The sequence below is a fragment of the Cupressus sempervirens genome, chromosome 8 (genome assembly GCF_028749045.1).
Source record: "Cupressus sempervirens isolate cs-2001-9-10 chromosome 8, ASM2874904v1, whole genome shotgun sequence".
In the NCBI taxonomy this organism is placed as follows: Eukaryota; Viridiplantae; Streptophyta; class Pinopsida; order Cupressales; family Cupressaceae; genus Cupressus; species Cupressus sempervirens.
Window position 1 is genome coordinate 160,755,144 of NC_143125.1, and position 18,407 is coordinate 160,773,550.

The 18,407-nt window shown below is 32.1% G+C and overlaps 1 protein-coding gene across 4 annotated transcripts; it reads right to left on the bottom strand.

Moving 5' to 3' along the window:
* Positions 1-483: 483 nt before the first annotated feature.
* On the bottom strand, positions 484-2,363 carry LOC149542059 (uncharacterized). Of its 4 annotated transcripts, none has more exons than XM_089797101.1 (3): positions 2,012-2,363; positions 1,701-1,742; positions 484-1,608 (listed from the first exon to the last, which is right to left on the bottom strand). In XM_089797101.1, the coding sequence occupies exon 3, from the start codon at positions 1,581-1,583 to the stop codon at positions 618-620; it is 966 nt and encodes a 321-aa protein (XP_089653227.1). In that variant the 5' UTR covers positions 1,584-1,608; positions 1,701-1,742; positions 2,012-2,363; the 3' UTR covers positions 484-617. The 4 variants fall into 4 exon arrangements, with proteins under 4 accessions (XP_089653227.1, XP_089653226.1, XP_089653225.1 ...); XM_089797100.1 differs by having other exon boundaries at positions 1,725-1,884; XM_089797099.1 differs by having other exon boundaries at positions 1,725-1,893.
* Between the last annotated feature and the right edge of the window lie 16,044 nt (positions 2,364-18,407).

Genomic DNA, 18,407 nt, shown 5'->3' on the forward strand with positions numbered 1-18,407 from the left:
GTTGTTTACTTTTATTATTTTAGTATTTACATATTTCCAATATAATTATGCTACCAATCACTATTTACCAATCAAATATACTTTCAATTATATATCTAAAAATAAAATGTCAAATTACCGATCCATTTAATAGAAGTTGAACATAATATTTTAATTAATGGTATTAGATTTCCACAATCCATATTGTTGATGTTATTGTTTTTGAACTCTAGAACCAAATTAGATGAAAGAACATATAAGAAAAAGAAAAAGAAAATATTCACACAATATAATTAAGAAACATTAACATTAAACATATTCAACTTTTACTACTTATCAATGTCTAAAAAGTAAAAACACAAAGCTAGATAACAGTGTCTCTAACTATCCGTTCATTTTATAGAAGTTAAACAAAACATTTTAATAAATTGACTTTAGATTTCTATAATTCATATTATTAATGTTATTATTTTCAAATTAGAAAAATAGAAAATTGCATCAAAATTTGAGATAACACTCTTGATCCATCTCACATTAAAAAAAATACATAAGAAAAAGAAGTAGAAGTTCAAATATTTTGCATCGATATCTAAACACCAATAACAAGCCATAATACCTCTATTTTCCTTATACTTCGCTCATTTGGAACCCCTTTTTATAGCAGCGTTTAACATAACTGTAAACTTCTTATGGGCCTTTTCAAATCTCTTCCAATAAGCTTTCATTTGGCTATCTGTAGTCTTCTTCAATTGTCTTACAGAACACCAACCTCCTCCTCCTACAAGTGCCTTGGGAATTTGTGGGTAAAGAATGCTCAAAACCATAGTTGAAAGTAGGGCTCCTGAAGTTATACTCTTTGGCAGTGACAAGGTATATTTTCCTCTTGGTGGAAATAAGATGAATTTAGATTTCTTCATGAGAAATCTCAATGAAGCAATCAAAATAGAACCTGTTAGAGCCACTGATCCCACAATGACAAGTAAAATCAGGGCAAAGAATCCAAATGAAGCTGCTTTTATAACCAAGCCTTCTAAACTTTCAGAGAACACAACTAAAATAAAGAAAACTGTAGCAGCAGTCAGAACCCACCACCATTTCCAAGAGCTCTTCCTCCTCCTCCTTGAGAAATTATCTCCATCCCCAACTCCCAAACCTGGAATAAATGTAAATCCACCCCCCTTTCCCCCATTGTCACCAGGATTAAGGACATTCTTATCAAATTCAGACCAGTTGTTCAATAAAATGTCAAACAAGAAGTTCTGTTTAGAGACAAAATAAATGGCAGATCTGATCAATAATGACTGAAGATTCTTGGATTGTTTCTGTGACCTCTTCTTCCTGAAAAAGTCCATCCCTGCTTCTGCTCTATTGGAAATTTTCACTGAAGAAGAAATGGGTCTACAATTGAGAATGGAAATAGATTGCATGCATGTGGAATCCTTGTTCAAGGATACTACCAATGGCCTATTTTTGCCATGAAACAAGGCACAGGACAAATATGAAGGACTGGAACTTTTTAATTGATTCAAGCTACAAGTACTTCTACATAGAGTTGCCTTTGGGACCTGGAGGTGCAACCCACTGGATTCCAACAAATGCGCCATTTTCTTTTTTCTTTAGGGTAAAAGTCTACAATACAACAGTAAATTTGTGAGTCTCTTATCTGGGAGGTCTTGAATATGAATATACCCCAACTTAATTAAATAATAATAATAACTAACCTCAGCTTCGGCAAGAAAACCCACCTGCTTTCAACACTAAACCTGTTTCAGTTGCAAATAAATCATTCCTTTAGTATCAACACAATCATTCTCCAAGTCTTAAGCTTTCACCTACTCAGAAATCTGTGCCAAAACCTTCTTGAAATCTGTGAATCAAATCCTTATTTCCCAAATGCCCAATCCCCTGTATCAACTAAGAACACATATAAGAACACCTGCCTGCTTTCAATTTGCAAATAAATCATTCCCTTCAATATCAACACAATCCTCAAAGTATTTAGAAATCCCTATCTGAAATCTGTAAATCAAACCTTAAGTTTCCAAAAGATGGCAAGTATTGCACAAATCTTGAAGCTTTCTCATCAGAATGGATCTATCCAATGATCATAACCTTAAATTTTTGCGCGGTCTTGAGAAATTCAGAGACCCAGAAGATTAAACCTTCATCTGCTCAGCAATCTGTGCCCAACCCAGTTGCCAAAAAGTCCCAAACAGCCAACTCAATTGATTTAAGCTCGTGAAAAATTGGTTCTAAAAGCCCAAATCCTCACACCATCGAAATCTTGATCCTCAAGAAACCAGTAGATTAATCGTTTTGGTGTATCTTATCTTTGTGAGATTGCTTGTTCATGCGTGAGAACAACTTATTGCCGACAAAATGAAAACAAACGTCTGTAGAAGATATCACACAACACACGAGTCGTAACGGTTAGATTTTGAATGTTAGCTGTTTTGTTTTGTCTTCAAACGGTCACTCTTTTTTGAATCATATTTTTGTTTAATCAAGGGTGCACGAGGACGAGATTATAAGAGTTTTGAGTCTTCCTTTTCACCTAAATACAACCAAATACAATTAAGAGCATATAGATTGGTAGAGTGTTCATGGAAAGGGAAGGATATAAAAGGGAGTGTTGTTTTAAGATTAAATTATGTTCAAGATTTTTGTATCAATGTTTTAAATCATATTTAGTAATCTATCATCAAATTGAAGAGAGTCAAAATCCAACATTAGGATGAAGCCTATAACTATCTTCATCCTAATGATCTATTTTGAAAGCATAGAAAGGAAAGAATAGAAAGAGAGCTATTTTTTTTTATGCAACCAAGTTCAAAATTTTTGCATTAGTGTATCAGATCACATTTTGTGATCTAACATCAAGTTGAAGAGAGTCAAAATCCATTGTTAGGATGAAGCCTTTAATTTCATTAATCCTAATTATCTATTTCAAAAGCATGGAAAGGGAAGGATAAAAATAGTGTTGTTTTTTTATCCAATCATGTTCAAGATTTTTGTATTAGTGTATCAGATCGCATTATGTGACCTATCATCAAGTTGAAGACAATCAAAATCCATCATTGGAATGAAGAAGTGAAAGGCTTCAGATCCCAATAATGGAGTTTGACTCTTCTCAACCTAGTGATGGATCATGGAATGTGATCTGAAACATTGATGCAAAAATCTTCAACTTGATTGAACACAAAAATAACGCTCTCTTTATATCCTTCCCTTTCCATGCTTTAACTCTCTTCATCTTGATGATAGATCATAGAGTGTAACTTGAAACATCGAAACAAAAACCTTTTACACAATTAAATATAAAAATAGCATTCACTTTCTCAAACAGATTGTAGAAGTCTGAGTATATAGTTTAGTAGTATTGGTGATATTATTAGAAGATGAATGAAGATGAATGAAGATGAATGAAGAATATGGAGTCTAAACTAGTGAGAGGTTATTGGAAATTGCATGCTCAATATGCAATAAAGAAAAGGTAGAATCTTTCATTGACCCCTTTTTTCCACATCATATTAGCTCATATGGCGCATTCTTATTGCAAATAAATGTTGAAAAATGCCAAAAAAATTTACCCTACATTTTCCCACCTAAAGAACATAAGTTATGCAATACCATCATTAATAGAGTATTCTAAGATGTGTGTATGGTGATTGGGGAAATAATAAAAACTTAAATAAGAGAGAGTTTTTTATTATAATTCAATAGATGGAGTGGTATTCAACATTGGTTATTAGCATCATAGTCACATGTACAAATAGCTCTTATTTATTTAGAGATGTTAATTTAGGGAATTTAGGGAACTACAAATCTACAGACATTTAATTTCCAATTTTGAAATAGTTCATAAAAGATATTGAAGTTTTAAATATTGTATAGATAGTCATTGATTCAATATTTGTGTGCAAATTAACTAGCATGTTGATAAATGATGTTATTAGTACACCTTGTAGACCCCATGGCATGTTCATGTTTTTAAAGAATGCAACAAAAGATACATGAAAGACAGATTTGTTGAAGAAAGTGATAATGAAATCTAAAGATATTTAAATGTTTAGGGACAATTTTGCCTTACTTGTTTCCTTTAGCTCTTTATCGAGGAAGAAATTTATTTAGTTTGTGGACATTTAGTATGTTAATTCCTTCATTTTGATCAAGAAAGAATTTTGGAGGTAAAAGGGAATCTATAATTGATGTTGGTTAATCTAGAGAGGAATAAGAGGTCTGGCACGAGCACAACTAAGTAAATGTAACAAAATCAAAATATGCTTGATGACAAATACTACTCCATTATGAGGTGAGAGAATTACAATAATATTATCATATTGCCATTTTTTATGTTTATACTTAATAATAATATATTCATACTCTGTATTAGGGATTACTCTTTTTTCATTTGAGTCTTATAATCTTGTTATTTTAAGAAAATCTTAGCAAATATGTTTGTTTCTTTATCTCATCTATTGTAGATGTCATTAAAGATGTTGAAATGGGATCTCATAGACTTGAAGAAACTTATGAAATGTTTGGCAAGATGCTTGGATAGATGAAGTGACCAGTTTATCACAAGGATCCAAATCTAACATATTATGAGGAGCATATCATGCCCATTATCATGCAATGATTGAGCACTATGAACGCCCTATTTATATGACAACCTTTGTTCTACATCCCAAATGATGTGTGAAGATTGAAATGGTGCCTTCCTTTGAAGATGAAGAGGTGAAAGAAGGATTAGTAAAGACCCTTGAAACTAGGTTCATTTAAGGAATCAACTAAACTTTCAACACATTGTCTTTCCTGTATTAATCTTTATAGTCCAACTTTCAACAATGCATAGAGGAGGTCAAGAAAAGTTAAATATAATCCTAGTTAATAATAAAAAAGACATGTTAAGGACAAAACTAGAGTGGAAGACACTTGTCATTTGCCTCCTTTTAGAGGTTATGGATTCCTTTGTTGCAAAAATGAATTGGGCCCATGTAACTTCTTCCATTCTAGCTTAATAAGAATAAGATTACCTCTTGGAAAATAGACATAGTTCAATGAACTATTGAATGGATAAATTAGACTAATCTTTGATAGTCTCTAGCTTTACAATGGGATATTGATCTTCAATATGACACATGGATTGATAAGGAATCACACACAGGGTTCGTAAGTGTTCCATTAAAGGAGGTATTTCCTACTATTGGTAGTGAATCAAACTACATTGGGCAAAGATTAACCAAATATACATCAAACATACATCATAAGTTATCTACACTTTTTAAATTTCATGCTTAAAGTCTTTTTCATATTTTCCTTATGTTGTATTATGTATATACACATCATTAATTAAAACTTATATTGGAAAGATGTGAAATTGAAAGTTTGATAATTCTATGCCAATACTTGTGGATCTTCATCCATCTCTAGTGTTTCATAATTTGGTTATGAAATTTAAATCATATATGCCATATATAAATTGAAATCTCTTATATTTTTATATGTCACTTTATTTTTTAAATTATCGTTAATTAGCATGCTTATAAAACAGACCTCTTGTATTGGATGTCATATGAAAAACAACACAACCTCTTCCTCTATCACGCCCATACCAAAAACTTGGTCTCATGTAGGCTTTGATGTATCATCCCATCCCTTACTAATTGATTAAATGACTTCAAAAACTTATTAAGAATGTTGCATATTTTAAAAGAAAATTTATCTTTTACTTTTCAAATTAATATGATTAATGTTTGGAATTAAGCCTTATGTGTGTGGAAAAACTCATTTAGTTGAGAGCATGAGTCTATAAATTAATTAAAGAAGGCAAATTCGTATAAGACACACACCTGCACACACACGCGCACACACACACGCACACACACACACACACACACACACACACACACACACACACACACACACACACACACACACACACATTCATTTAGTTGAGCATGAATCTCTAGATTAATTAAAGAAGAGTTGTTTGTATGATGTCATGATTTTTAATTTTTAGGGAGAATTCTTGTAAAGGAAATAAACCTTTTCCTAGATTATGTACTCTAAATCAATGAAAACTTGAATTAACCTAGACAATAGAGTTTGAATTGATAATTTAGTATAAATTAATGAAGAAAATTGAGAGATTTATATATTAAATTAATATTGGAGAAAGGATATTGATGATGTGTTAAATTGACTCGAAAACTTTTTTAAAAAAAATAATGAAATGAGGTTGATGACTATATCAAGTTTTGAATAAGCATATAAAATGACGAAGGAAACCCAACTATTCTAAGCATGCATGATCTACCATGTAGATTAATTTATAATGTGTATGATTATACTAAAACAATAAATGCATCAAAATGATTTTGATTTTAACATTGTGATGCCTACAAACACCATTGTAAAGATTATTGACTTGATAGTTTAGTGTATTCTCCCAAGTCTAACCCCTTGGGAAATCATATAAGTGTTAAGATAACCAATATTGAAGAAAATAAATTAAACCATGCAAAAAATGGTATATAAATGATTATGATAATTTGATTCTCTTGAATTTGCATTGTTTTTCCATCTCAATTGAAAATGGCTCACCTTACACTGCCTCTAAAGAAAATTGAACATTAGGCGTAATGTGTCTTTTAAGTGCAATTATTAATTTAGAATTTTCATATTCTATGTAAATTCAAATAATATCTCAATCCAATATTCAAAGATCCATGAAGATGTATTCTTTATTCCAAAATTTTCCATTTTTTTATCCTAAATGATATTTGTTGATGTAGAATTTGCCTAGGTCAATTCATAATTTAACCTCTTGTTATATTTAACTTTTTTTTTTAAAATCACTTTTTGTATATTGTTTTACTAATTCATTGAGCTAATCTAGTGTATGTTTTGTTAACTTATAGGCCCAGACCTCCTATTTAAAAAAATGGCCTCTCTCATTTTTTGTTAGGAATTATAAAAAGAAGCATGTTAGCATTTGATTAGCAGGGTGTTTGTGAGATAATTATAGCAAAACTATTAGAACATTTATTAGAGCACACAAATCTAGATATTTTTCATACTTGCTTGTAATATTTTAATTTTCACCTAAAGATATAAAGTTGTTGCATTGAAAAGTTTGGCAAAGAAAAAATGACCATTATGATAAAAATGAATTTTGAAAGGTACTTACAAATATGTCAAGTATTTACAAGCATTTACACATCATAGATTGATTTAAGCTATAGTAACCTATATAATGGTAGGTTGTTCTCATGACTTATAAGATCAGTTGTATGGAGAAGATCAATTCCTTACTCATGGTGATCAACTTGTAGTCACAAATATAAATAACTTCAAATCAAACATATTAAGATATTTTAAAAATGCATGAAAGATAAAAATCTAAAACATTGACGATAGATCTCTAATTTTTTTCTATTGCTTCTAGATTGATTGTGTTAAAGTTTATTCATCAACATTTGGGACCACACTTCATGATCCATCATCAAAATGTAAAAGAATACTAGGAAATGTAGATTATAGACTTGGCTTGAAACAAGATCATATTTGAAGAGAAATTGTGAAGGTGCGCAAAAATCAAGAAAGAAAACAATAAAGAATAAAGGGAAAGCCTATTAGAGAGAAAACAAAGACCACAAGAAAAATGAAGTGCTAAAATAAAAAACTTTATAAAAAACACAAAAAGGAAGCGATCATTATCTATTTTTACTTGGTTTTTGTGCACCTTCCCAATTCCCCTTCAAATACATATTATGCACTACATATTACATAAACTATACCTATATATTATATTATGTTTTTATTTTAGTGCTTTACTTTTCATGAAACTTGTTTTCTCTCTTTTAGGCTTTCTATTCATTATCCATTATTTTATTCTTGGTTTTTGTATAGCTTCTCTATTCCCCCTCAAATACAACCTCATGCCAAGTCTACATGCTACATCTCCTTGCACTATTTTGCATCATGATGATGGATCACAAAGTGTGATCCAAAATGAATATGATAAAACTTAAACACAATTAAATCTAGAAGCAATATCAAAAAATTTAATCATATATCGTGAAAATATTGTATCTTAAGATCTCAAAAATCAAGGTAAACATTTTTTGATTATAACTGAACTTTATGCCTATACATTTATTTTATTTTATTCTCTTATACATTTTTAATATTTATTTATTTTTGTGAAAAACCAACAACTTAATACAAGAAAGTGCCACATGGTGGCAAGTGCTTGTTGTAAATAGTGGAATAGAAATAATAAATAAAATAATACACTTTAAGTTTTTTGTGTATGTTTTATGTAAACATTAAAAGCAAAATAATTATTAATTTTTTCTATAATTTTTTATTCAAACAACAATAAAAATCTTAATTTAATTTGTGATTTTTTTAAAAAAGGGGTAAAAAATTATTCAATCAAAGCAATGGAAGTACAAAAGGCCTTAGGCCCACCAAGATATGAGCACAACTCAAAATAAACACCACCAAAACTACTCAATTTCATCCTCTTCCAATAACCACTTCAAGGTCGGAAGTTAATCAGTAGGAAGCTTATCCCTTCCTATAATATACTAGCCATCACCATTCTCTAATGTCCATTTAGCCAAGAAATCTACCGCACCATTCCATTCCCTAGGAATATGACAAAAAGAGATAATATCCACATACTTGCAAAGATTTAAAATCTCCCTGACCACAGAGGCTAATTTCTAGCTAACGCCATCCACCCTCTGGGTATTTAACATATCCACAATGATTTGAGTATATGACTCACATATAATCTTCTTCCATCCTAAAGAACAACCCCTCTCAAAAATAATCTTAATAGAAAGGGCTTCCATCATATTGTTAGAATAGTTACCTTTGCAAATAAAGAAGAGAAAGATAACCTCTTAATCCTTACCTCTTCCTATTCCACCAATGCTAGCATGCCTAGGATTCTCTTAAGCAGAACCATTAGTATTAATATTTAGGACACCTACTGGGGGAGGCATCCACCTTCCATTACTGCAAACCCTTCTCTTAACCTAATGAGACCTCGTGTCGCCATTATTTCCCACTCTCTTGTCCACCAAGCCCAAGTTCCTCACAATATTATAATCTTTAGGATCAACATTTCAGACACATCACACTTGGCATAGATAGACTCCTGAAGCCTGCTTATAATATTTTGCCATAGGGAGATAGTGTGGATGCATCCAATGTGCCAATCCTCCCACCACCTATGCCATATTTATTTGGAAAAAGGGCAAAGAAAAAACAAGTGGGAGATATACTTTTCATTACACATACAAAGGAAGCATAAAGAAGGGCCCTAAAAGCATCTCTTTTGAAGGTTATCCCATGTAATGCATTTATTTTGAGCAACCAACCATGAAAAAATGTATTTAGGCCAAGAAATATTATTCCAAACCTTCTTCCACCATGGCACTTCAGCTATTCCATGTCGGTGTCTATCTAACCAAGCATATTCTTGAGTAATAGTAAATTTTCCTTTTGGACTAAAGCCCTAGGAAAGGATGTCCTATCTGTAGTAGAACTGCATGACCTTCCCTCAAGGATGCTAGCTAGCTCTGCCTGACTCTCCATGGAACTACCCAGAGGCCACTTATGTTGTTCCTTCTAGCAGGTCACATCCACCAGTCCACAATGTTGTATATTCTTAAAGTGCTCCACTTAGTTCATCCGACATCTGTCAAAATATGGCTAAGAGGTTGGAGTTGGGGATGACTGAAAAGAATGGGGGATATCCATCCCAAAAATCCTACTAGAACAAAGCACATGACCCTTCATTACATATCCAAAAAGGTCATCCTTAATAAGTGGAGCTCCCTTTTTTTAGTCTCCCAAATGTAAGTCTTTTCCAACTAGAGCCAAGCTTAGGATCTCTTGACATTTAACGCCTAGAAAATACTTTTGAGCTAAAATCTTGGCCCAATCTTGATCTTGATTATTGCACCATCTCCAGTATAACTTAGCTATTAGGGCCTAGCCGAGGAGAGCCATACACTTGAGGCCAAGAACCCCAACAAGCTTTGGGTTGCAAATTATTCCCTAATTAACTAAAATCCACTTAGAATAGTGAAGGTTGTTTGACCAAAGAAATTGATGAGACAGGGCATCAAATTCTTTCATAATAGAGGTTCGAGGAACTTGTACAAGACACTTGTAAATAAGAAGAGCATATATCATAGTCTTAAGAAGAATCACTCAACTTGCAAAAGAAATCCACCTGTAAGTCCAAAGGCTAACTATACTCCACAATTTATCCAAAAGTTCATGCCAATAATCCTTGTGTTGGGCTCATAGTGTCAAGGGGATTCCTAGATACATCAAAGGAAGATAACCAATTTAAAATCTTAACATCTTGGCAATCCTGATATGAATAAGCAAAGGAGTATTGAAGAAATAAATGGAAGATTTATTTTCATTTATTTTCTACCCTGAAGCTTTCAGATAGATGTCTAAATCCCTTATAAAATTCATGGCCTCACTAATTCTATCCCTACCCACCAATCCAGTGGCATCCACAAATTGAATATGAGAGTAAGGTGGGAGATTATTGTTCCATTTCCAACCTTGGACAAGCCCTTAGTCAGCCTAAATTTTAATAAATCCACTAAGGCCCTCCACCATAATAATAAACAAACAAGGAGGCAAAGTATCCCCACTTTGAAGACCTTGAGAAAGAGAAAATATCTCTGTAGGCTTCCCATTAATGTGAACAGAGAAGGAGGGAGTAGTCACACAACTAAGAATCCAAGTCATGCACTCCACATCAAAACCAAAAGAAATTAGAATTCTATTAGGAATTCTCAGCTTACCCTGTCATATTCTTTAGCCATGTCCAACTCGATAAACATATCCTTTTCCTTGGATTTGGCCATAGAGTGAATAACTTTCATTTCAATAGTAACACCATCAAGGATCTGTCTACCACCAACAAAGCTTCTTTGCTCCTTAGAGATCAAAGTGCCCAGAAGAAGCTTGAGTCTTTCACAAATTAATTTAGTGATGATTTTTTTAAGTAACATTACATAAAGCTAGTTACAGAGAATGTTATGGTGACCAAGTATAAAGCCCATTCACTTTTTTATTACAAACCATCCCCTTAGGAGACACATTATCAACCCTAGATTGATAGTTACCAGCATGTCCTTTGGCATCAATTTGAGCAGATGGATAAGGGTCAGCTATTTCTAAATAAATCTTATTGTAAATTAGTTAAATGTATGTTAGATATTATTTTAAAGATATAATGAAAAAACATGTTTTTATAATCATAATTTGAAAAACTAAAATAAAATCATACATAATGAATGTATATTCTATAATTTAATAATCTATAGTAAAAATAAATAAATTATTCAAATTAAAAATTGTAAAAATAAATATTTTTCTAGAATAATAATATTTTAAACCTAATTAAAATAATATACCTTACATATTTAAAATATTTTAGAATAGAATGTTACAATTACATAATACTCCCTTAGATACTTTTCGAAACTCTCTTCAGACATTTTTAATAACATATTTTTATTGAAAAAACTCCTAAGATAAATTATGCACATGCATTTGTAAATGGGTTAAGTTGTCATACATGGAGAAAATAATTAGGAACAAGGACATAGGAAATACATGGCCATAATATATAACAAATAAAATAATTTACCATAACAAGAGCAACTAGTAGATGATGTAAAATTTAACAAAGGGGATTAGTCAACCAATGAATGTCAACCCTTAAGAATAACACTTCAAGAACTTCAATAAAGTAAACAAGTCAAAACAAGAATATAAGTTGGCTTGAGTCAAAATTGGCTCTATTTTGAACACACTAATGATTTTTGTTGAGAGGTGGGGTTTAGTTATGTTTTTACATTCACGTGCATAAAATGAGTTGATTTTCATAAGTTTTTTCTTAGTGAAATTCTACACAGTAAGGATCAATGCCACACATCCATGGTTATAGATTCAAATATCAAATGAACCCACTATTTACCGTGCATACTCTCATAGATGTTAGTGTCTTGCACAAACATTCAATTGCATCTAACCATGCATCATTCTTATATAATTGTTTCCACTTCTTCGAACTATTGCAACATATAAACATTAATTTATATTTCCCCTAACGTAATGCCTTGTACTAATCAAGTGCAACAATGAACTAATATGCTCTACAACAATCATACATAATTACCAAATTCATATAAGTAATTCAAGAAATATTTTAATCTCTACTCTAGAGATCTCCAAAATTACTCACAATCGCTAACATAGAGCAATAGAGAAATCATAAATCTTTGACTCAATTTAGAAATGATATTTCAATTAATTTCTTCAGAAGTATTCATGTACATTTCACTTGATACTAGATCGTGTCATTTCTATTTCTACAGAATGATCTATTGCATAAACTATGCTACTTGTCCATATACAAAGAATTTTTAGAACCCATAAAATTGACCTTGGTGGTCCTTTTATGACACAAGGAATATTGCAACATGATATGTTCCATATCTTATATATACGATTACCTACTACCACTAGACACCTAGATATTACTATGACAAGGAAAATAAGGGAATTTCAATAGTGATTAATAACTTCAATAAACCTCCACATTTTATATATGATATTTTAACCATAGATTTGATTCAATCTAAACTCTTATTTACGTAGAAAAAATTCACTCCCAATAGATCCACTGCCTCAAAAATTAGAAGAAGCACTAGTATTGTATTTGTTTCTATCATATTGTTTGAAAATTATATGTAGAGTTTAATGCCTAACATATAATTAAAGGACAATATAATGTTGGTTTGATTATTTTTAAATGATTTGATTAAGTGTGATGCAATCATGTATAAGCAAGTCAATTTGGTCAGTGAATGAAGGAACATATTATTAACTGATCAACTACAGTTGTCACCAAGCACATAAAGAAGAGATGTAGAAAGTGTAGTGTCAATTGAGCAAATTCAAGTGTTAAATGAGTCTAGTATTGAGTGAGTGAGATGCAATGTTAACTAAACATGGAAGTGAGAACAATTTTTTAAAAATATCTAATTTGAGGTTGACGTTTAACAAAAATAAAGATTCTTCGAGAAGTTTTAAAGATAAGGATGAAGTTTGTTACAAGATCAATGACTAGAGAAATTCAAAGAATATCTAATGAAGGAAATTTAACAATTAGAAATAGAGCACAAATTTCAAGGTGAAATTATTTTTCCTGAGCATCTAGATTCAATGAACATGAACCTAATGAAGATCTAATGATTGTGATTAAGAAAAAAAACTTGGAAGATTCTAGAGGAATGAAAAAAGTTTTCTAGTTTAAGAGATGAAACATGATGTTTATTTTTGTTAGTTGAGATGATCAAGTTGATAAAGGAATAAGGAGAACCGAGTAGAACAATTTGTCAAGATCCAAAAAAGGAAGTGCTAAGTTGAAGTGTTGAGTGTGTAAATCAACCAGTAAGGGATCAGAAGACAAAGATTGAGTAATGTAGATATCTATACAAGCAAGGTAGTGCTAAACCTAACATAACATTTCACCATTATTCTCTAATAATTGCAATAGAAAAACATCTTAACAAGTAGTAGACCTAACAATCTTTTGAAATCCTATATGGTAACATTCTATTAAGTGTTTGTAAGTCCTCTAGAGTAGGTCATTCTTTAGAAGTGTCAAAGAATGAACAAGGTCTAGATAATTTTTGGTGAAAACCCTCTAACAAGGTCACATTAACAGTGTGTATGTAGCCTTTAACAAGGTTGGCTCCTAATAGAACTCACTTCAGTAGAGCAAAAATTTTGGGTTGTCAGTTCCTAGGTGATTTTTCCCTTGATAGGATTTCCATATTTAATTCTTGTGTCAAATTGTGTGAATTCTTATGATGTTGCAAGTTCATTTCAAATTTGTTTTATTGATACAACTTGGTATAAGCTTAAAGACAACTTTGATACTCGATATATATATATGTTAAGTGGCAGTTTATTGCAAAGTTTATATCAGTTTAAGTTATGATTCTAGATCTGGTTATCGAGTTAATGATATGAAATATTAAAGTATTTTGAATATGTGAAAAAAATTTAAGGCCTATAGGATAATTGGATATAACTAATTTACACCCACCTCTCTCAGTTATCTAATAATGGGCATCAGAGCTGAGTGCTTGAAGGAAAAGTTTTAAGGGACTTAAGCTAAAGATTTGAAGATGTAAAGGAGAGAGGTATCAAAGATGAACAAGGAGAACTTATCCTCATGGAAAAGAAGGGTGATACTTTATCTATATAGGATTGGAGACAATGCACTATATTATCTAGATAACTAGTACATCCCTCCTAACCCTCCTATGGTAGTTGATGAGATGAACCAAAATAAAGAACACAATAATTTGATGATTGCTTATCCACTAAATGATGTTGAGTTTAATGATGTTAAAGATTGTGTTACTACTAAAGAGATGTGGGAAAAGGTGATACCTGTTCATGTTAGTGTAAATAATTAATTATTATTACACTTTACTTGAGTTTACTTAGGATAATGCATTTTTATATTAGTTGTCATGTAGACACTTAGGCATATGCATAGACATACGAGTTGTCTTGTTGAGACCACAGGAGTTAGCAACTTATTAGAGCACGTGGTGTCTACAACATCTCTTTATGAGATACACCTATGTAAACTCTAGAGTCATTTGATTTTTGGAGGTGTGACGACGATGATTCAGGAAAAATAATTACAGAGGTGATTTTCAAACAATGATATCTCCCTCATACAGACTCCTTTTTTTGAGCAATTTTTTTTGTTTTGGGGTAGAATTTTGTGATCTACACATTGTTGCAGGTTGTTTGAGATCTCTATTCCTGAATTTTTCTGAAAATTACCAATCCTGATTTTTACAACTTTGGAGGCTTCATTCAGGCTCATATGAACACATATTCAGGAGCTATTTTTTTGAAAGTGCATAATTTTTGTCTACTTTCCAGATCTGGTATCAGTTTGGAGTAATTTTGAGTAGACATAGTACTTTCAACATTTGGTCATTTTTTGGCCTATTTTGGCACTTGTAATTAAGTAGATCCTTGAGAGGTCTTGTGTCTTATCTTTATGAGTCATATATAGCTTCATATTTGTTGTTGTAACTATCAAAATTAGAAGTCCACTTTGGCTCATTTTGAAAAGTGGCAATTGTACACACACTTAGTAGTGCCAAAAATCTATTTAGGGGGGGTTGCATTGATTAGTACATCATGGATGAGGGAGATTTAATTACCTTGACAATACAAAACTATAAGCAATGGAGTGAATTAGTTCTCACTTATCATAGTGAGCATAATGCATTGCCATATGTGAAAGAACTTTGATACAATGGTGACACTTTAACAATCATTGTCATGCACTCTTTCTACATATCAATATGGAGATTATGGATTCACTTGATGACATGAAGTCAACTAATTTTTATGATATTTGGATCTATCTTTGGGAGATGTATGGAGATCCACATGTTCGTCCATTGCCAAAATATCTTTTACCTCCAATTGCAACTACTAATTATCCTATTGATATTGCATCTATTGTTGCTCTTGATGATGTTTGTATTCACACAGTCATGGATTCACATGATTCATTACAACGAGATATTCATTGTCTTCCAAACTTAGTTCCTTGGGATGACTTCTTGACAGACATTGCAAGTTTGTTTGTGGAGTCCTACATTAAGGATATGGGAGACACTATTGATGATATACATCTTCTCTTTATTGGGAATGATCCTTCTTCAATTATTGTGAGGGAACACTCTAACCCTCATGATTCTCCACTTGATCTTTCTTTCAATTTTGACATGATTGTGGATACTTTCTTACAACATTTGCAAGAGGTCCCTTTCACTTCAGAGAAGACATTTGAGTCTTTGGACATTGCTTTACATAAATCTCAAACTTCACTTGAGATGTCAGATTACATGGTTAATCATACTCATGTGTTGTAGATTCCTATGTAGTTTCCTAAGACAAATTACATTCTGAGAGTTCTTCATATTGATTGGGAGGATTCTTTTGTACACCCATGCCATCATTTCTTCCTCGAGGGAGAAATATCATTTAGTTTTCATGGTGTAGCTTCTACATTGATCCAGGAGCATATTTCATGGGTATAGATTCTACATTGAAGGGGAGCTTCTTTGTTTCTCTTCCCACTTTTTCTTTTGAGGAGGCATCTTGGTCTTTGGAGTTTGATCCACATTCCTATATGAAGTAGTTTCCATTGGTTCCTTATCTATCACCTTCTTCTATTGGACTTGATCTTGATTGGTTTGTGACATCTTCAGTATTCAAGGACATGGTGACACATCTTCGGACTTCAAAGACAACATACTTCATATGAATTCCCATTCCATCTTCCTATCCACAATGGGAAGCCTTCTTGCATTTGTATTTGGTGTATCTTCTTCCTAAAGGGAGAAATGTTGTTTGTAGGCATTGGATTCTCTTTTGTCTTCAAACACTCATCATTCTTGTAGGACATCATTCACTATGGGGGGAGGGGGGATTTCATTTTTTCTTATTTCCTTCCTATGGAGGGATTCTTTATTGTATATGCTTGATGTATGTCATAATAAGGGGGTCTTGATTACTCCATCCATACATGCATATTACTTTATTTTTCTTCTCCCTTTTTGGGGGAGGGTTTTTCCCATGTGGTTTTCCCTCTTTCTCCACTTTATGAGAGATTGCATTGCATATCATTTGTACTTGTATATTATGCATGGGTACCTAACATGGCCTAGTAGCCATGACCCATCTTGCATTATCATCTATCTTAAATTGTGAGCTAAAGTGCATTCCCCTAAGTTGCACTTGAGGGGGGGTGTTGGTGTAATTAAGTATTTACCAATTACACTTTACTTAAGTTTACTTAGGTTAATGCATTAGCATATTAGTTGTCATGTAGACACCTAGGAGTTTGCATATTCATATGAGTTGTCATGTTGACAACATAGTAGTTTGCACTCCAATTGAGCACATGTTGTCTACTACATCTCTTTATGAGATACACCTTTGTATTCTTATCCTCTCATTGTCGCATGTACATTCATGCACAATGGAGGATAATCCACTCTTGGTGGACATGTGCTTTTGGTATGCTTATATCTTTGCTGACTCCTAGTCATATCAGTTGCCTTTATATACAAGGCACTTCTATAATGTATTCATCCAATTATCTTATATCCAATTATCTGATATCTAATTATTTGATATCTCATCATCTGATATCCATTCTCATTTGATCATCATTTGTCTCTCTTGTGCTATCTACTGAGCTTCTTGATCTTGGCATTTCATTCTTGCCTTAGGATAATTCTTACAGTTCATGGTGGAGATCATAATGCATTTAGAGCCAAAGAAGAATGTCTAAGAGGCAAGTATGATGAGATGGAGATGAAGGAATGAGAACCATTGTTCAATATGTTAACTGAATCAAGGAAGTTGTGTGTGTTATCGAAGTTGTTGGAGGTATTATTAGCAATGAAGAAGTTGTAAGTAAGATTATGAGAACTTTATTTCTTGTTTATTCTATAAGAGTATATGCTATTCAAGAATTTAGAGCTATGCTTGGTAATGATCTTACATTTGATGGTTTGCTCAATTGATTGTCTACATTTGAGTTAAGTAACTTTGACAATAGTGTGCCTAAGATTGAAAATACTTTTAAGCCATCACTAACCATCAGAATTTCAAAGAAGGAAAAGAGTAGCAAGGATGAGAGTGATTAAGATTCAGGTGAGAATGAGATGGATGAGATTAAAGCTCTATTGGCAAGAAGGCTATCGAGAGGCAAAGGTAAATTCAAAGGTAAACTCCCTATACTATGCTTTAAATGCAATGAGGTTGGTCATATTGTTGCCAGATGTCATTACAAGAACATGAGGGATAAAAAATACAAGGAGAAAAGATACAAAAAGAACAAGGACTATAAAGACAAAGAGAAGAAGTCATTTTGTATTTATGAGGAAGAGCACATTGAGTCAAATTCGTGATGATGAGAATGAAGGTGAAGAAATGGTATATGTTATTGTTAAAGAAGATCTAATAAAAGGAAAGGTATGTGGAAGAAAAATCCCTTATTTCTCGTGTTAGTAAAAGTGATACATGGATTATTGTAGTGAATGTTCACATCACATAACTAGTAATATTAGTAAGTTTGATAAACTAGAAGAATATGAAGGTGAAACTGTCAAACTTGGAAGTGATGTTCCATGTCTTGTGAAAGGTAGAGGATTATTGATGCTAAATGATAAAATTATATGTGTTGATGCTTATTGGGTTCAAGGACTAAAGTATAATTTGTTGAGTGTTGCACAATTGAAAAAAACATGTCACAA